Source organism: Anguilla rostrata, chromosome 12 (genome assembly GCF_018555375.3).
Source record: "Anguilla rostrata isolate EN2019 chromosome 12, ASM1855537v3, whole genome shotgun sequence".
Taxonomy (NCBI): Eukaryota; Metazoa; Chordata; class Actinopteri; order Anguilliformes; family Anguillidae; genus Anguilla; species Anguilla rostrata.
In genome coordinates, this window is record NC_057944.1 from 616720 (window position 1) to 635762 (window position 19043).

At 45.7% G+C, this 19043-nt stretch overlaps 1 protein-coding gene across 1 annotated transcript in view; it reads left to right on the top strand.

Moving 5' to 3' along the window:
- Positions 1–19043, top strand: part of LOC135236708 (nuclear receptor corepressor 1-like) — a 124797-nt gene that overhangs the window by 88308 nt on the left and 17446 nt on the right. Inside the window, 11 exon segments of the mRNA XM_064303205.1 lie at positions 819–1075; positions 1917–2184; positions 3530–3748; positions 4133–4336; positions 4904–5053; positions 5894–6085; positions 10527–10665; positions 11377–11780; positions 12143–12232; positions 16511–16644; positions 18080–18321. Of these exon segments, the coding sequence (XP_064159275.1) occupies positions 819–1075; positions 1917–2184; positions 3530–3748; positions 4133–4336; positions 4904–5053; positions 5894–6085; positions 10527–10665; positions 11377–11780; positions 12143–12232; positions 16511–16644; positions 18080–18321 (2299 nt within the window).

The window sequence follows — 19043 nt, forward strand, 5'->3', positions numbered from 1 at the left end:
TAAGCATAGGAGGAGGAGACTGCTTTCTGCCAGGAGTGTGGCTCTATACAGATCACTGTTTATTTAAGAAGACACGGACGTGCCTCTGGCTTGTGTAGCTTGCATAGGTACAATTGTGTATCTTACTGTACTCTGACACTAGCGTATGGGTGAGTGACTACAGGGTGAAGGTATGTGTGCATGTGAGGACCTTAAAACTGCTAGGTGTGCAGAGTCAAAGAGGAATGCCAGGTTAAAGTGAATGCTGTTTATTGTACCGTGTGTTCAATAATTATAATATATACAGTGGTGCAAAAGTAGTGCGTATTGAGATGGCTATACGCATATGATGCGCAACAGACCGTGTTGATAGACCTACCCAGACTATTGCACTTTTCCTCTTATATACCCAAAGATCAAAGGTAAACCCCAGGTCATCAAATAAAGACACAGTACATCAATGATTCTGCTTGCCTTACCTTTTTCCTACAATACCAAATATTACGTCATGGTGAATAGAAGGTTTAATGCCGATCCAGGAGGATGTTTTGCAACTGAGCACTTTATCAGTCTCTTTATCACAGTATCTCTGTCAGCACAGTAAACAGTCTGTTTTTCTTTGTAAACCGGCCTGCAACGTTAGACTGATAGCATAATGCTATGTGAAATTTAAATTGTTGGAGTCATTAGAAAATTTTGTTTCACTTTTAATTTTAAAACATTTGAAATCAGGCTGTGAATGAAATCCCTGTACAGCTGAGCCGAATGGTTTTGGGTGGGCTCTTACATGGTGATGTTGTGAGACGCTCACGTGCAGCGTCTCGGTTCGCCCTGTGTAGGCACACCCCGTGGGCCGGCCGAAGCGTTTGAGGAGGGGCACAAGTACGGCAAGCAGACGAAGAGGGAGAGCCCCCCCGCGTGCTCCTTCGAGGGGGGCATCAGCAAGGGCAAGCCCTACGAGGGGGTGAACACCATCAGGGAGATGGGCCGCTCTGTCCATGAGATTCCCAGGCAGGACCTCTCAGAACGAAACAGCCGAAAAGCCCCCGACCTTCCCCCCGGAGCCCGCCTCGTCCTGGACGGTTCCATATCCCAGGTGGGGACAGTGGGGTCACACCGTCCCCTTCCCTTACCCCATTCTGCCATCCCCTCCCCTCCCCTTACCAAAGTCTGCCATCAACTGCAACTCAATCTCAAATCAGTATCAATACAGTTGAGGCCAAAAGTTTACGTACACCTCACCTAGGCTGATTTTTCACAACTCTTCACATTTCATGTTACCATACGTTTCCAATTAGGGTATCTACTTTATTTCCATAAGAGGTCATTTCTAAATAATAGCTAAGAGACAATTATTTCAGCTTTTATGTACTATATCAGGTTTTCAGTGGGTCAAAAGTTTACATACACTACACATACATGTTAGTATTTGGCAGAATTGCCTTTTAATTGCTTAACTTGAATCAAACACCTTCCAAAAGCTTCTCACAATACTTTGCCAGCATTTTTGCCCATTCCTCCTGACAAAACTGGTGTAGCTCAGTCAGGTTCGTGGGCCTCCTTGCTCAGACACACTTTTTGAAACACGCAGAAACAGAAACTGTTTGGCCATAATGATCAGCGCTATGTATGGAGGAAAAAAGGTGAGGCTTGTGTAATCCAAAGAACACCATCCCAGTCTCATGTTCCTCATGCTCTGTAGGGATCCTGGCTCATTTGGTCCAGTATCATGTTCCTCATGCTCTGCAGAGATCCTGGCTCATTTGGTCCAGTCTCATGTTCCTCATGCTGTGCAAGGATCCCTGCTCATTTGGTCCAGTCTCATGTTCCTCATGCTCTGTAGGGATCCTGGCTCATTTGGTCCAGTCTCATGTTCCTCATGCTCTGTAGGGATCCTGGCTCATTTGGTCCAGTCTCATGTTCCTCATGCTCTGCAGGGTTCACAGCTGAAGTACGAGGGCAGCAGCCGGTCTCAGTCGGCCCTCAAGCACAATGTCAAGTCGCTGCTCTCCGGCCCCAGCAAGGCCCACGGCCAGCCCCAGCGGGAGCCGGAGCGTGTGCGCCACACCGTGGTGACCTCCACCGCCTCTGTCCTGCGCTCCACCCACGCGGACTCCAGCAGGCCACAGCCGAGCCCTGGGGTGTTCGAGGACGCCGCGGCCCGGAGGACTCTCCTCAGCTACAGCGCCGGCTCCACACGTGAAGGTGCAGCAGCTTCCTCACGTCCACTTACGCACATGTGTGGTCATTACTGCTGCTTTTTAAAGGTGTGAGATCACAAATATGCGATTAGAATGGCCTTAACGTTCTAATGCTGATGTAACAATCACCACTGATAATTGGTAAATGGTAAATGGACTGCATTCATATAGCGCATTTATCCAAAGCGCTTTACAGTTGATGCCTCTCATTCACCCATTCACTCACACACTAACAGTGAAAGGCTGCCATGCAAGGTACCAATCAGCTCGTTGGGAAAAATTAGGGGTTAGGTGTCTTGCTCAGGGACACTTTGACACGCCAGGGCGGGGGATCAAACCGCAGACAACAGCTCTTACCACCTGAGCTATGTCGCCCCTGTTAATTGAAAGCTATGGAGTTCTAGAACACTGAATTTTGAAAAAACATTCCTAAAAACATACTCTTTAAAGGGTTAAATGGGTGTGTTTTTAGGAGTGGGCCTAGTTAGTATAGGCAGACATTGCAGATTTGAACCATGGTGTTGGTTTTACCTGGACACCGCAGGACGCTGCAGGGAACAGCTGGACTCCTGTTGCTGGGTTGGGTGGGGTTATATCAGCCAGTGTTCTGGAACGTTATCTCTGCAGCAGCTTCATCTGCACTGTTCCATGGTGTCCATGAGTCTCACTCGCCATTAGTGGAATAAACTGTCCTTTATTTCAGTAGAAGTGGAATAGACTTTCTCCTTTATTTCAGTAGTAGTGGAATAGACTGTCCTTTATTTGAGTAGAAGTGGAATAGACTCTCCTTTATTTCAGTAGTAGTGGAATAGGCTCTCCTTTATTTCTGTGGAAGTGGAATAGGCTCTCCTTTATTTCAGCAGTAGTGGAATAGACTCTCCTTTATTTCAGTAGTAGTGGAATAAACTCTCCTTTATTTCAGTAATAGTGAAATAGACTTTCTCCTTTATTTCAGTAATAGTGAAATGGACTTTCTTATTTCTGGTAGTGTTGTGATTGTAGCTGATTGAACTCAGCAACAGCAGGAAGGCCCTGACTGAGGCCTTTGTGTTGTGATTGTAGCTGATTGGACTCAGCAGCAGCAGGAAGGCCCTGACTGAGGCATTTGTGTTGTGATTGTAGCTGATTGGACTCAGCAGCAGCAGGAAGCCCCTGACTGAGGCCTTTGTGTTGTGATTGTAGCTGATTGGACTCAGCAGCAGCAGGAAGGCCCTGACTGAGGCCTTTGTGTTGTGATTGTAGCTGATTGGACTCAGCAGCAGCAGGAAGGCCCTGACTGAGGCCTTTGTGTTGTAATCTGTCTCTGCTGGAAAACGGAGAGGTTCATTGCGGACTCTCCCCGCTCACAGGGACCCCGCCCTCTGGGAAGGGAGCCGGGCACGAGACGAAGGGTACCCCATCGCAGCAGGAGGCCGTTCCCACCAAGTCTCCGGGAACAGGGGGGGAGCCCCTCCCCCCACACGGGCCCTTTGACCCTCATCACCGCGTGATGATGCCTGGAGAGGTGTACCGCGGCCACCTCCCCCACCTGGACCCTGCTGCCAACTTCCACCGAGGCATGGACCCAGGTACCCCCCCCCCCCCACACCTGAGGCATGGACCCAGGTATCCCCCCCCCCCCCCCCGCGAGCATGGACCCAGGTAACCCCCCCCCTGCCTGAGGCATGAACCCAGTACCCCCCCCCCACCGCCTGAGGCATGGACCCAGGTACCCCCCCCACCGCCTGAGGCATGGACCCAGGTACACCCCCCCCCCCCCCCCCCCCACCGCCTGAGGCATGGACCCTTTCTGCGGATGAAAACCTATCAGTGTTAAGCACAAAGGAGCTGTTTATCTAGTCAGCATATAGAATAATCCATGCCTAAATCATCCGTTGTGGATCGTGATTTGTATGTACCTGGGGATACTCAGGTGTGTGACTGACCTCTATTCTCGCGTTTGTTCCATCCAGCTGCATACTTATTCCAGAGACACCCTTCCCCCGCTGGTTACCCCAGCACCTACCAGCTGTACGCCATGGAGAACACGCGCCAGACCATCCTCAATGATTACATCACCTCCCAGCAGATGCAGGTTGTCCCTCGGTCTGATGTTGCCACAGCACTGTCGCCACGGGAACAGCAACTTGCTGTGCCCTATCCTCCTGGCTCCCAAGGTACTGGGTTCACCCCTCTGTCACAGCCAGTCTGGACAAACACTGGGTGCCCTGGGTGTTTATATAAACGCCCTCTGGAGTTTATACTCCTGGGTCATGAAGTGGCAAAATAACTGGCTATATCATTGCTACTTTATGGAGAGAAGAGTTTGTGTAAACAACTATTATTTTTGTGTATTGTATATTTTATTTATGTATTTTACTTATGGTGTTTGTGGTGCAGTTTGGTTGGGAACTGCTGGTTGTTGGAGTTCTAGGTTAAAAAAAGGTTTACAGTGTAGGCCAGCATTACCCAAAGCCCAGAAGCAAATCCATTGCAAACATCACTGAGCAGGACTAACGTGATCTCGCTGGCCGTCGGTGTGCTCCTTTATTTGATTACTTACTTTATGGATTTAAGTTGCTTTTCTTACATTTCTTACAGCATATGCTCTTTCCTCCAGCAACTTTCCAACATTCACAGTCATAAAAGTGTTAGTTTATCACAGGAGAGGGGATTTGATTTGATGAGATGTTTATTGTGTGTGTTTTGGTTCTCTCTCTCTTGTTTCTCTTCTGTCTGCAAAGGGATTATTGACCTGGCCCAGATGCCTCCAGCAATCCTATTGGCTCACTCCGGGGTGACAGGCACGCCCCCTCTAGACCGCTTCGGCTACATCCCTGGAGGTCAGGCTCCATTCCCGCCCCGGCCTTTCAACCCAGCGTCCATATCTCCTGGTGAGAAGCCCCACCCCCATAAAACACACTCGTACCCTCCCCTGTCCGGTCCTCTCATCAGGTGAGAAACCACACACAGAGCCCAGTCCCCCATGTTTATCTCCTGCATGACCACCCTAGGCTCACACACAGAGCCCAGTCCCCCATGTTTATCTCCTGCATGACCACCCTAGGCTCACACACAGAGCCCAGTCCCCCATATTTATCTCCTGCATGACCACCCTAGACTCACACACAGAGCCAAATCCCCCATGTTTATCTCCTGCATGACCACCCTAAGCTCACACACAGAGTCCAGTGCTCCATGTTTATCTCCTGCATGACCACCCTAGGCTCACACACAGAGTCCAGTGCTCCATGTTTATCTCCTGCATGACCACCCTATGCTCACACACAGAGTCCAGTGCTCCATGTTTATCTCCTGCATGACCACCCTAAGCTCACACACAGAGTCCAGTGCTCCATGTTTATCTCCTGCAGGATGACCACCCTAGGCTCACACACAGAGTCAAGTGCTCCATGTTTATCTCCTGCATGACCACCCTAGGCTCACACACAGAGTCCAGTGCTCCATGTTTATCTCCTGCATGGCGGCTGCACATCACAGCAAACCTCCTCTGAGGCGGTGCTGGAGAGGCGCAGAGAGCGCCGTGTTGGAAAATATTGGACGGACTCCCCGAGCAGCCTTTTCAGCGTGGTCACATGACCCAGAGCAGACCGTGGCCCAGAGTTCTGCGATGTCACGCACAATGGAGCGTGGCGCTTTCTTTCGTAGAGCCCCACCCCATTCCCCAGCCCTGTGATTGACAGCTTCTGAATCGCCTATGTGTGCCTCTGCAGGACTTCCCGCCCACTTCGCCACTGCAACAGTCAGCGCTGAGCGCGAACGAGAGAGGGAGCGTGACCAGGAGCAGAAGGAGCAAGAGAGGGAGCAGAGGGAGCGTGGCCATGAGCGGAGGGAGCGAGAGAGGGAGAGAGAGAGGGAGCAGAGGGAGAGGGAGCGCATGGTGGCCAATGAGTATTTGCGCGGAGGTAAAAAGTCTGCAGCGGCGTGGTCACATGATCCACATTACCTACCTGTCACCCTCAGAGAGAACACAGCACTCAGGGTTTGCGTAGCTCACTCTGTTAGCCAGTAGCTTTGTTAGCCATATAGCATTGATTGAATGGGAGCTGAGAATCACCCTTTGACAGCTGTTTAAGATGCTGTTAATAACCCAAACATACATAAACACATATGTTTGTTTGCATAAATACAGTGCCATAAAAAAGTGTTTCTTTTGTTATAGCCTGTTTGTCACACTGAACGGTTTCAGATCTTTAGACGAAATGTAATATTAGATGATTGGAACCTGAGTAGACGTGAAACACATTTTTTAAAATATTATTTAATGTATTTAATGAAAAGAGTTATCAAACACTCATATCAGCCATGGAAAAAAGTAATTGCCCCCTTATTTACTCAAACAACAAATAACTAAATTTAACTGATAAGTAGATTCAGCTGATTGAACACAGCCAGACTTGATTGCAGCCAGCCCTATTGAATCTAAACTTCAGTCATATTGAACCTTGCTATCACAGTGGAGTAGTCACCACAAAGCTTCTACAAGCACACTATGCTTCGATCAAAGGAAATTCCAGAAGTAATGAGAAGTTTAATATTTATATATAAAAATGAAATCTATCAGTCTGGATAGAGTTACGAAGCCATATCTCAGGCTCTGGGACTCCAACGAACCACAGTGACAGCCATTATCTCCAAATGGAGAACACTTGGAATAGTGGTGAATCTGCCCAGGAGTGGCTGGCCTCCAGGGGTGCAGCAACAACTCATCCAGGAAGTCACAAAAGATCCCAGAACAACATCCAAGGCACTGCAGGCCTCTCTAGCTTCCACAGAAACTGGGCAAAAAGGGATTCATGGTAGAGTCGCAAGGTGGAAACCACTGCTAACTGAGAAATCAGTGCTCTCATATTAGCAGAAAAGCAACTGGGTGATCCCCCTGCCTTTTGGGATAATGTTCTATTGACACAAGTCCAAAGTGGACCTTTTTGAATGATACGGGTACTATTATGTCTGTCAAACATGGTGGTGGTATTGTGATGGTGTGGGGATGCTTTGCTGCCTGGTAACCTGGAAGACTTTCCATTATTGAACAAACCATCAATTCAGCTCTGTACTTTAAAATTCTTAAAGGTGTGATAAACACTTAGGGCCATATTTACTAAGGATCTGTGGGGCTTTTATAGACACTAACGGGACAAATAGCATTTTTCCATGTTTACTAAGGTACTGAGGTTTGTGCTGTTAAAATAAATGTGGCATCCCTAAAATTTGCATGTTCGGGTTAATGTATTTGTAGGGTGTTTTTTTTGGCACATTTAACATTAAACATTGAACCAACTTAAAAAGTCAAACATGTTGATCAGTACAATTAATTTTATTTAATAAATGTTGAACATGGATGGCAAATCTTTACTGATTCTGTTAACACAGCATGTTATTTGTTATAACAACTCTGAGGTGGCATAACTGTAACAGCTGCTGCATTTATACAGATGGGAACATCATGTTTTTTGGTCACCTAGCATCCAATTCACACTAAAATACACTCCAAAACCATACTAACTATAAAGTACAGATAACTTCTTTAGATTGTGTATTATTTGGTTTATTGCATATAAGAATAAAGTCTTATGCCCGAAAATTACCACAAATCCCACAAATGTTATCACATTGCTCCATTCTGGGCTGAACTGCGTATTTACAAACCTGAAATGGCTATGGTAGATTTATGGCGACTAGGACACTCCCCTGCGTTTGCAAAAGGAGAGGATCATTTCAAATCTTTCTAGAACAACTTTCCATAACCTGACGTGACGGCCATGACAGTAACGTGCGACGTGCTTAGTAAATTTGGCCCTAAATCATGTTTTTTGAGTTCTAAAGCCAAGTTTGCTCTCTCCATTTGGTACATCCCATTAGTCCTACGGTAAAGAAAAACAAAAATCTAATTAAGCCGTGCCAGCGCATTTTGTGCAAAAAAAGTAGGCATGCACTGCCACCCAAAGATGAAAAGTTTTGTTTTGTTTCGCCCGGTGCCCAACCCACTGTGATGCAGGAGTCGGTTTTATCTGCTTCTGCGTAAGCAAGTCAAAGCCCTGTCTCTGCCCCTCTTCTTGATTGATGGGTAAGTATTATGTATTCAAACTGATGACTGGAGTGGTTTTTATAATTGTACATACATGGCTTTAGCTAAAGATAGCGAGCTTGGGTTTCACTTGTCCGTGGCTGTCATAACACCACCACATTACTCACAAAACTGTATTGTTGAGAATAAATTGCTTCTGCAATTCAATGTTCAAAGTGAAACCGTTCAGCTAGCTCAGGTTATTCTACTTTTCATTGTCATGGATCATAATTTATTTGACGTAGTTGCTTACCAGGAGAGTAAATAAGATAGATGTTGGGGAATGATGCAGTCGGATCATTCATTAGTTTACTCTGACCACATAAGGACAGCCTAAGGAGTACATCCATCCATCCATCCATCCATCCATCCATTGTTTATGCTCCACCTATGTGCCTATGATGCACGCCTCCTTCTTCCCCCCTCCCCTCTGTGCTCCCTCTCTCGATCCCAATTCGCGCCTTTAAAAATTGTGAAGTAGGCAGAGACAGGCTAAAAGCTGGGTTGCTGTACACTTTGCGGTGCATGTCCAATCTCAGTCCGTAAGCTGAAGTGTAATTGGGTTATGCAGCAAGACAATGACCCGAAACACAAAAGCCAGTCCACATCTGACTGAAAAGAAACTAAATTTATGTTTTTGCTTGGCCTTGTCAAGGTCCTGACTTGTGATGCTATGGCAGGATCTGAAATGAGCAGTTCATTCTCAAACACTTAGCAATTTGTCTGAGCTAAAGCAGTTCTGTAAAGAAGAGTGGGCTAACACTGATGTGAAAGACTGATAACAAATTATAAGAAGTGTTTGGTTGCAGTTGTTGCTGCTAAAGGTGGTGAAAACAGGTATTAAGTTTAAGGGGGAAATTACTTTTTCATGTGTAATATGGGTGTTTGATAGTGTTTTTTGTTGAATAAATGAAATGATACTTAAAAAATGTATTTTGTGTTTACTCAGGTTCCCTTTGTCTACATTTACTCTAAAAATCTGAAACCATTCAGTGTGACAAATATGCAGTAATAGAGGAGATCAGGAAGGAGGCAAATACTTCTTCACGACACTGTACATATCTAAAATGTTTCAACATAGCCCTAAAACACTATTATTAGCTTTAATAGGCAGGTTCAGAGGTGGATCACTGCAAATGTACTTTACCGGAACTGCAGTTCTAACTCTCCACCTGTTTAAATGAATAATATGTAATATGTGAGATGGGTAGATTTTCCTGTATAAGCGTTTCTGCTCAGAATATATAATACAAAAAGCGAATGCTTTTTATGCTCCTTGTATTTACTAATTACAGGATGTGGTGTTATGAGTCTTACTTTTTATTATTCCATTTTTCATCGAGATCTTACATGGTGCTTGGCTTGGGTGGAATGTAAACATGATTGTAGTATTGTAGTAGCAGAGAATGCAGGGTCAGAATGTGGTGTTTGTTTAATATTGTAGAGGAGAGAATGCAGGGTCAGAATGTGGTGTTTGATTAATATTGTAGAGGAAAGAATGCAGGGTCAGAATGTGGTGTTTGTTTAATATTGTAGAGGAGAGAATGCAGGGTCAGAATGTGGTGTTTGTTTAATATTGTAGAGGAGATAATGCAGGGTCAGAATGTGGTGTTTGTTTAATATTGTAGAGGAGATAATGCAGGGTCAGAATGTGGTGTTTAATATTGTAGAGGAGATAATGCAGGGTCAGAATGTGGTGTTTGATTAATATTGTAGAGGAGAGAATGCAGGGTCAGAATGTGGTGTTTGTTTAATATTGTAGAGGAGAGAATGCAGGGTCAGAATGTGGTGTTTGTTTAATATTGTAGAGGAGAGAATGCAGGGTCAGAATGTGGTGTTTGATTAATATTGTAGAGGAGAGAATGCAGGGTCAGAATGTGGTGTTTGATTAATATTGTAGAGGAGATAATGCAGGGTCAGAATGTGGTGTTTGATTAATATTGTAGAGGAGAGAATGCAGGGTCAGAATGTGGTGTTTGTTTAATATTGTAGAGGAGAGAATGCAGGGTCAGAATGTGGTGTTTGTTTAATATTGTAGAGGAGAGAATGCAGGGTCAGAATGTGGTGTTTGTTTAATATTGTAGAGGAGAGAATGCAGGGTCAGAATGTGGTGTTTGTTTAATATTGTAGAGGAGAGAATGCAGGGTCAGAATGTGGTGTTTGTTTAATATTGTAGAGGAGAGAATGCAGGGTCAGAATGTGGTGTTTGTTTAACATTGTAGAAGAGAGAATGCAGGGTCAGAATGTGGTGTTTAAGTTCCTTTTTCCTCCTTATTCAGGCCTTGAGCCGGGCAGACCCGGTAGCCGTGGTTACCTGCGCTCCCCCTCCCCCTCCACGAGGCCGCAGGAGAGCGGGATGCAGCAGAGGCCCAGCATATTCCAGAACACCAACAGCAAGAGTGTCATCACCCCGCTGCCGTGAGTCCTGCTGTCCAGCAACCCTCTCTCTCACTCCTCATTCTCTCTGTGTCCTTACTACTCTCATTACTTTATTATTACCATCTATAGCTTCTACGAGCTATCTGCAGAAGACAGTAATGTTGTCTTCCTGTTTGGTGAAAAAACAATGGCAGCTAGTGAACGCAGCATGATTTGTTTTGTAAGATATCAGTGCTGTCCTACCTTAATCTCTGGCTGTCATAAAAATTGTTGCTTGCCTCATAAATTTAACCAGCGCAATCAAGACTAGACAAGAGGCTCTGTAAATGAGATTAAAATGACCAAAAGAGAAGAAAGCCCGTGTCCTCTGGCCCTTTAAATGCATTGATAAGTTGCTGCAGTGTGGCTGGTCGTGGCCTTATCCCTTGGTGGTGCATTTGAACAGGAGCCCATTTTGGTGTGTGGTGGTGATGTCAGTGGTGGGGGCATGGCCTTATCCGTCGGAGCCCATTTTGGTGTGTGGTGGTGATGTCAGTGGTGGGGGCGTGGCCTTATCCATCGGAGCCCATTTTGGTGTGTGGTGGTGATGCTAGTAGTGGGGGCGTGGCCTTATCCCTCAAAGCCCATTTTGGTGTGTGGTGGTGATGTCAGTGGTGGGGGCGTGCCCTTATCCCTCTGAGCCCATTTTGGTGTATGGTGGTGATGTCAGTGGCGGGGTGTGGCCTGATTTTCATGCTCATTCCACTCCAGGCAAGTCCCCTCAGCCTGTCTGTCCCAGTCTGGCTCCCGTCGCAGCGCCCCCCTGGTGGACAGAGCCGTCTCGGCCCCTCAGATGGACATGGGCAAGGCTAGGGAGGGGCGCGCGGATGCCTCTGCGCCTCGGCGTGCCCCCCCCCCCGGCGAGCAGCAGTACCAGAGGCAGGAGTTGCCGTACATGCCTGACGCGGCCTCGCTCCCTGGCGCTAAGTCCCAGGGGGAGGACGGCAGGGAGAGGGCCCCGCCCACAAAATCCCGCATGGAGGAGGAGCTAAGGACCCGCGGCAAGACCACCATCACCGCCGCCAACTTCATCGACGTCATCATCACCCGAAAGATCGCCTCCAACAAGGACTCCCGCGAGAGGGGCTCCCAGAGCTTGGACTCTTCTGGAAGCTGTGAGTCACACAGTGTGCACTCTTCATATGGTACTTGTAGCTGCTGACACATCCCGTCACGGTGATTCCCAACCCTGTTCCTGGAGATCTGTCGCACATGATTCTATTAATTAGCGGCTCTCGGAGATGTTTCGCTGTTGAATGAGGTTTGGCTGAAGGTGTTTTGAATTAGGGTTGGAGTGAAAACCTACAGAACTGTAGATCTCCCGGAACAGGGCTGGGAACCTCTGGCATCCTTGTTTATGACACATTTTCCAGTATGTATGCATGTTTGGCTTACAGACACTGAAGTGTTCCACTAGGAGTGTACTCATGTTTATGTCACTTGGCTGACCCTTCCTGTGGTGCCGTTCCCTGTGCAGTGCCTTCCAGTCGCTATGATGGGGGCAGCCCCGCCCTGCCTCCAGCACAGGCCCAGGACAGACAGGAGGACAGGCCCCTTCCAGGCACAGGTACAGAGACTCATATTTAAACACAGTTAGTAGTTAAATATATTTAAGGCTCATTGTTTTTGGATTTTATTTTTAACTCTGTCTGTCGGTCGGTCGGTCACCCCGTAGCGGCCACAGTTTTCGCCCCAGGCTGAAATTTGGCATGGACGTTGGTCAAAGAAGAGGTCATGTTTGTGTGAGGGTGTGTGAGGGGGCGTGGTGATGGGCATGTGCATAACTCCCGAATGGATTCACAGATTTGCACAAGATTTTGTGGAAAGGTTGGTCATGAGCCAAAGAAGAGGTCACGTGTTTGTGTGAGGGGGCGTGGCCTATCACAAAAAGGTGCATAACTCCCAAATGGGTTCACAGATTTGCAGAAGATTTTGTGGAAAGGTTGGTCATGAACCAAAGAAGAGGTCACGTGTTTGTGTGAGAGCGTGTGCATGGATGCATGCGTGCATGTCGCAGCTATTGTGGATTCGCGCTTGTTCAAAAAGAAAATCTGGGATTTTATCAGTGTTTGTCAGTCAGTCATTTTGAATATTAAAAAATAAATAAAGAACTGCCTAATGACTAAATATGAATGAAAATCAGATCATCCCTGGATGACTTAAGAGATCGCTGGACAGGATAAGAGATTGTTGGATGAAATAAGAGATCTCTGGATTAGATAAGCAATCCCTGGACAAGATAAGAGATCCCTGGATTAGATAAGAGATCCCTGAATTAGATAAGAGATCCCTGGACCGGATAAGAGATATCTAAATAAGATAAGATATTCCTGGTTTAGATGAGAGATCCCTGGATGAGATAAAATATACCTGGTTTAGATGAGAGATCCCTGGATGAGATAAGAGATCCCTAGATTGGATAAGAGATCCTTGTAGGAGATTAGAGATCCCTGGATGAGATAGATCCCTGCACAAGATAAGAGACCCCTGGGAGAGATAAAAGATCCCTAGATTAGATAAGAGATCCCTGGACAAGATACGAGATCCCTGAATGAGATAAGATATCCCTGGATGAAATAAGAGATTCCTGTATTAGATAAGAGATCCCTGGATTAGATAGGAGATCCCTGGATGAGATAATAGATCCCTAGATTAGATAAGAGATCTCTGGATGAGATAAGATATCCCTGGATGAAATAAGAGATTCCTGTATTAGATAAGAGATCCCTGGGTTAGATTAGAGATCCCTGTATGAGATAATAGATCCCTGAATGAGAAAATATATCCATGGATGAAATAAGAGATTCCTGTATTAGATAAGAGATCCCTGGATTAGATAAGAGATCCCTGGATGAGATAATAGATCCCTAGATTAGATAAGAGATCTCTGGATGAGATAAGAAATACCTGAATTAGATTAGAGATCCCTGGACCGGATAAGAGATCCCTGAATGAGATAATAGATCCCTAGATTAGATAAGAGATCCCTGAATTAGATAAGAGATCCCTGGATGAGATTACAGATCCCTAGATGAGATAAGAGATCCCTGGATGAGACAAGAGATCCCTGGACAAGATAAGAGATCCCTGGATTAGATAAGAGATCCCTGAATTAGATAAGAGATCCCTGGACCGGATAAGAGATATCTGAATGAGATAAGATATTCCTGGTTTAGATGAGAGATCCCTGGATGAGATAAAATATTCCTGGTTTAGATGAGAGATCCCTGGATGAGATAAGAGATCCCTAGATTGGATAAGAGATCCTTGTAGGAGATTAGAGATCCCTGGATGAGATAGATCCCTGCACAAGATAAGAGACCCCTGGGTGAGATAAAAGATCCCTAGATTAGATAAGAGATCCCTGGACAAGATACGAGATCCCTGAATGAGATAAGATATCCCTGGATGAAATAAGAGATTCCTGTATTAGATAAGAGATCCCTGGATTAGATAGGAGATCCCTGGATGAGATAATAGATCCCTAGATTAGATAAGAGATCTCTGGATGAGATAAGATATCCCTGGATGAAATAAGAGATTCCTGTATTAGATAAGAGATCCCTGGGTTAGATTAGAGATCCCTGTATGAGATAATAGATCCCTGAATGAGAAAATATATCCATGGATGAAATAAGAGATTCCTGTATTAGATAAGAGATCCCTGGATTAGATAAGAGATCCCTGGATGAGATAATAGATCCCTAGATTAGATAAGAGATCTCTGGATGAGATAAGAAATACCTGAATTAGATTAGAGATCCCTGGACCGGATAAGAGATCCCTGAATGAGATAATAGATCCCTAGATTAGATAAGAGATCCCTGAATTAGATAAGAGATCCCTGGATGAGATTACAGATCCCTAGATGAGATAAGAGATCCCTGGATGAGACAAGAGATCCCTGGCTCCAAAAGTGCTTACTAATGGCGTTAACCAGTGGGGGGGAAGCTGACAATAGCTATCGCTAGCTAACATTAACGTTAATGAAACTTTTCCACATTGCATAGAAATTTTATTGTTACTACGGATTGTTGCCAGATGTGCTGTGACACAAAACTGCATCCCCAACGATATTAGACCCATTAATTTTAGACCAATTCATTTTTGTTAGTATGACTTAGTATGTTAGTATGAAATCTGACAAATGAATCGTTCCTGACGGAAACACCCAAAGTAGCAGCAGCGCCAGAAAATTACTTATGTGATGCGGGATGTGATATGTGGAAGACAACAGCTCTGCTATTATACCTTTAGGTTGAAAAGATGGCAGAAATGGACAGTATTGAAATATTTTATTCTGAATCAAAGGTCATTATCAGTGACTCAGATAAGTCTGTCTGATGAGTGTGTAGAAGACATAATCGCTGAACCTAGACTACCACAAATACAGCCGCTCAGGTTTGAGCAAGAGGCGATTGGAGTTGGAGGATTCTTCCTAAAGAGAACTTTCTGGGAAATTCACGTTTTAGCTATCTTGTATACATTCATACAAGACTGATACCCTGTGTGTCCAGTATAAGGATATTAGACGATATGGGCTGCATGCTAACCGTTAGTTACATGCAACATGTTAGTTCTATCAATGGCTGCAGATGGACAGCACTAGCTAGCTTAGCTCCTCTTGATTTACTCTGATCCACCTGTAGCAAGCAAATTAGTCTAGCATCATATGTCAATTTAACTTGCTTTCCATTAGCGTTGTTGTAATAACTTTCTTATGCGCATCAAGTATAGGCTAAGTGATCAAATCAAATCAAAATTTATTTAAACAGCACAAACAATTGTCACAATGTTGATAGATGCGTGTCAGTGGTTGATAGATGCATGTCTGTGTTTGATAGATGCGTTTCGGTGATTGATAGTTGCATTTTGGTGATTGATAGATGCATGTCAGTGATTGATAGATGCGTTTCGGTGATTGATAGATACGTGTCAGTGATTGATAGATGCGTGTCAGTGTGTATCAGTGATTGATAGATGCATGTCTGTGATTGATAGATGCATGTCAGTGATTGATAGATGCGTGTCGGTGATTGATAGATACGTGTCAGTGATTGATAGATGCGTGTCAGTGATTGATAGATGCGTGTCGGTGATTGATAGATGCGTGTCAGTGATTGATAGATGCGTGTCAGTGTGTGTCAGTGATTGATAGATGCATGTCTGTGATTGATAGATGCATGTCAGTGATTGATAGATGCATGTCTGTGATTGATAGATGCATGTCAGTGATTGATAGATGTGTGTCAGTGATTGATAGATGCGTGTCAGTGATGGATAGATGCATGTCTGTGATTGATAGATGCGTGTTGGTGATTGATAGATCCGTGTCGGTGATTGAAAGATGCGTGACGGTGATTGATAGATGTGTGTCAGTGATTGATAGATGCATGTCTGTGATTGATAGATGCGTGTCAGTGATTGATAGATCCATGTTGGTGATTGATGCATGTCGGTAAGTGAGAGATGCATGTCAGTGATTGATCGATGCATGGCAGTGATTGATAGATGCATGTCGATGATTGATAGATGCATGTTGGTGATTGATAGATATGTGTCTGTGATTGATAGATGCGTGTCAGTGATTGATTGATGCGTGTCGGTGATCGATAGATGCGTTTTGGTGATTGATAGATGCTTGTCAGTGATTGATAGATGCGTTTTGGTGATTGATAGATGCTTGTCAGTGATTGATAGATGCGTTTTGGTGATTGATAGATGCTTGTCAGTGATTGATAGATGCGTTTCGGTGATTGATAGATGCACTTGTTTGCATGCTGGTATTGAGCTTATGGTAAATGGTTGATGTGACTGTTATAATGTTCTGTCCCGGCCCATCCAGGCTCATCACGCTCTTACCACTACGGCCAGCCGCTGGACTCCTTCCCTCCCCTGAAGCCCCCCTCCCCCCAGCCTGAGGGACGCCCTCCAGCCCCCAAGACCCACCGCGTCATGACCCTGGCGGACCACATCTCAGTAAGGACAGGCACAGTGAAGTCTGCGCAGCTCAGTAAGGACAGACACAGTGAAGTCTGCGCAGCTCAGTAAGGACAGACACAGTGAAATCTGTGCAGCTCAGTAAGGACAGACACAGTGAAGTTTGCCCAGCTCAATAAGGACAGACACAGTGAAGTTTGCGCAGCTCAATAAGGACAGACACAGTGAAGTCTGCGCAGTTCAGTAAGGACAGACACAGTGAAGCCTGCGCAGTAAGGACAGACACAGTGAAGTCTGCGCAACTCAGTAAGGACAGACACAGTGACGTCTGCAGCTCAGTAAGGACAGACACAGTGAAGTCTGCGCAGTTCACTAAGGACAGACACAGTGAAGCCTGCGTAGTAAGGACAGACACAGTGAAGTCTGCGCAGTTCAGTAAGGACAGACACAGTGACGTCTGCAGCTCAGTAAGGACAGACACAGTGAAGTCTGCGCAGTTCAGTAAGGACAGACACAGTGAGGTCTGCGCAGCTCAGTAAGGACAGACACAGTGAAGTCTGCACAGTAAGGACAGGCACAGTGAAGTCTGCACAGCTCAGTAAGGACAGACACAGTGAAGTCTGCCCAGTAAGGACAGACACAGTGAAGTCTGCGCAGCTCAGTAAGGACAGGCACAGTGAAGTCTGCGCAGCTCAGTAAGGACAGACACAGTGAAGTCTGCGCAGTAAGGACAGACACAGTGAAGTCTACGCAGCTCAGTAAGGACAGACACAGTGAAGTCTGCGCAGTTCAGTAAGGACAGACACAGTGAGGTCTGCGCAGCTCAGTAAGGACAGACACAGTGAAGTCTGCACAGTAAGGACAGGCACAGTGAAGTCTGCACAGCTCAGTAAGGACAGACACAGTGAAGTCTGCCCAGTAAGGACAGACACAGTGAAGTCTGCGCAGCTCAGTAAGGACAGGCACAGTGAAGTCTGCGCAGCTCAGTAAGGACAGACACAGTGAAGTCTGCGCAGTAAGGACAGACACAGTGAAGTCTACGCAGCTCAGTAAGGACAGACACAGTGAAGTCTGCGCAGTTCATTAAGGACAGACACAGTGAAGTCTGCACAGTAAGGACAGACACAGTGAAGTCTGCGCAGTAAGGACAGACACAGTGAAGTCTACGCAGCTCAGTAAGGACAGACACAGTGAAGTCTACGCAGCTCAGTAAGGACAGACACAGTGAAGTCTACGCAGCTCAGTAAGGACAGACACAGTGAAGTCTACGCAGTTCATTAAGGACAGACACAGTGAAGTCTGCACAGTAAGGACAGACACAGTGAAGTCTGCGCAGTACAGTAAGGGCAGACACAGTGAAGTCTGCGCAGTAAGGACAGACACAGTGAGGTCTGCGCAGCTCAGTAAGGACAGACACAGCTCAGCGTGGCTGAAGAGGTTGTTCACTGCGCAGTCTACTGTCACCTGTCTGCAGCATATCATCGTACAAGACTTCGTCCGAAACAAGGAGCACAACTCTCAGCCTTCCTCCAATGGCTCCCCTGCTCCCACCACCGCCACATTCCAGAGCTCTGCCCCTTCTTCGACAAGCTCCGCCCCCAGCCAAGGCAGGCTGCCCAGCCGCTATAGCACAGAGGCTAAAACCCAGTTTGGAAACCATCAGAGGCCTTCTAGCAGAGTGTCACCTGAGAACACCTCCGAGCGGCCCAGAACCAGGTACCGCAGACCGACCCTCATTCACTGCTTGGGCCTGACCACCTCTGTGTGATGGGCCATCACAACAAGCTGCACTTATTCACCATTTATAGATCATCCAGAAGTTTATAGTTTTCATGAGCACTCTTAAAATTGTAACTCATAAAGAGTCAGTGATCATGGGTAGTTTTGCCAGAGAGTGGCATCACTGATATTAAAATGGCCTGGATTGCATTTGTCCTCGGTGTATTATCAGTGTCGTAACATGCTGGTCTTTTCTTTAATTTTTAGCATCCTGTTTTATTATAGAGCTCAACTTAATTGCCTATTAATGTCAGGGGAAATTTTGCCCGGGACTTAGTTTTATTTTTATTGTGTCTGGAAAATTCTCCCTGAGAAACAGGTCCAGCTGTGAATGGCTCTGAGAAGCTGAGAAGCACTGATACACAGCAGAGCTGTAGCTTCTTGTTTGCTTGCGGACAAATAGCTGCTAGCAACATATGTGCTAATCTGAACAAAAACACGTTTTCAAAATGCCAAGTTACTCAAGCATATAAAGCACTGTCTATAATTCATTAATTAAAACTTGCAAAATCCAGGCCTGCCATTAAAAGTATTGATATAAAAATGAGCCTATGAGTTTATGGGAGAAAATAAGATTAATGGATTTGAATTATTTAACTGCTGCATTAATATATTTGAATTTTTTAACTGTGAATTTGACACATTCGAATGTATTCACA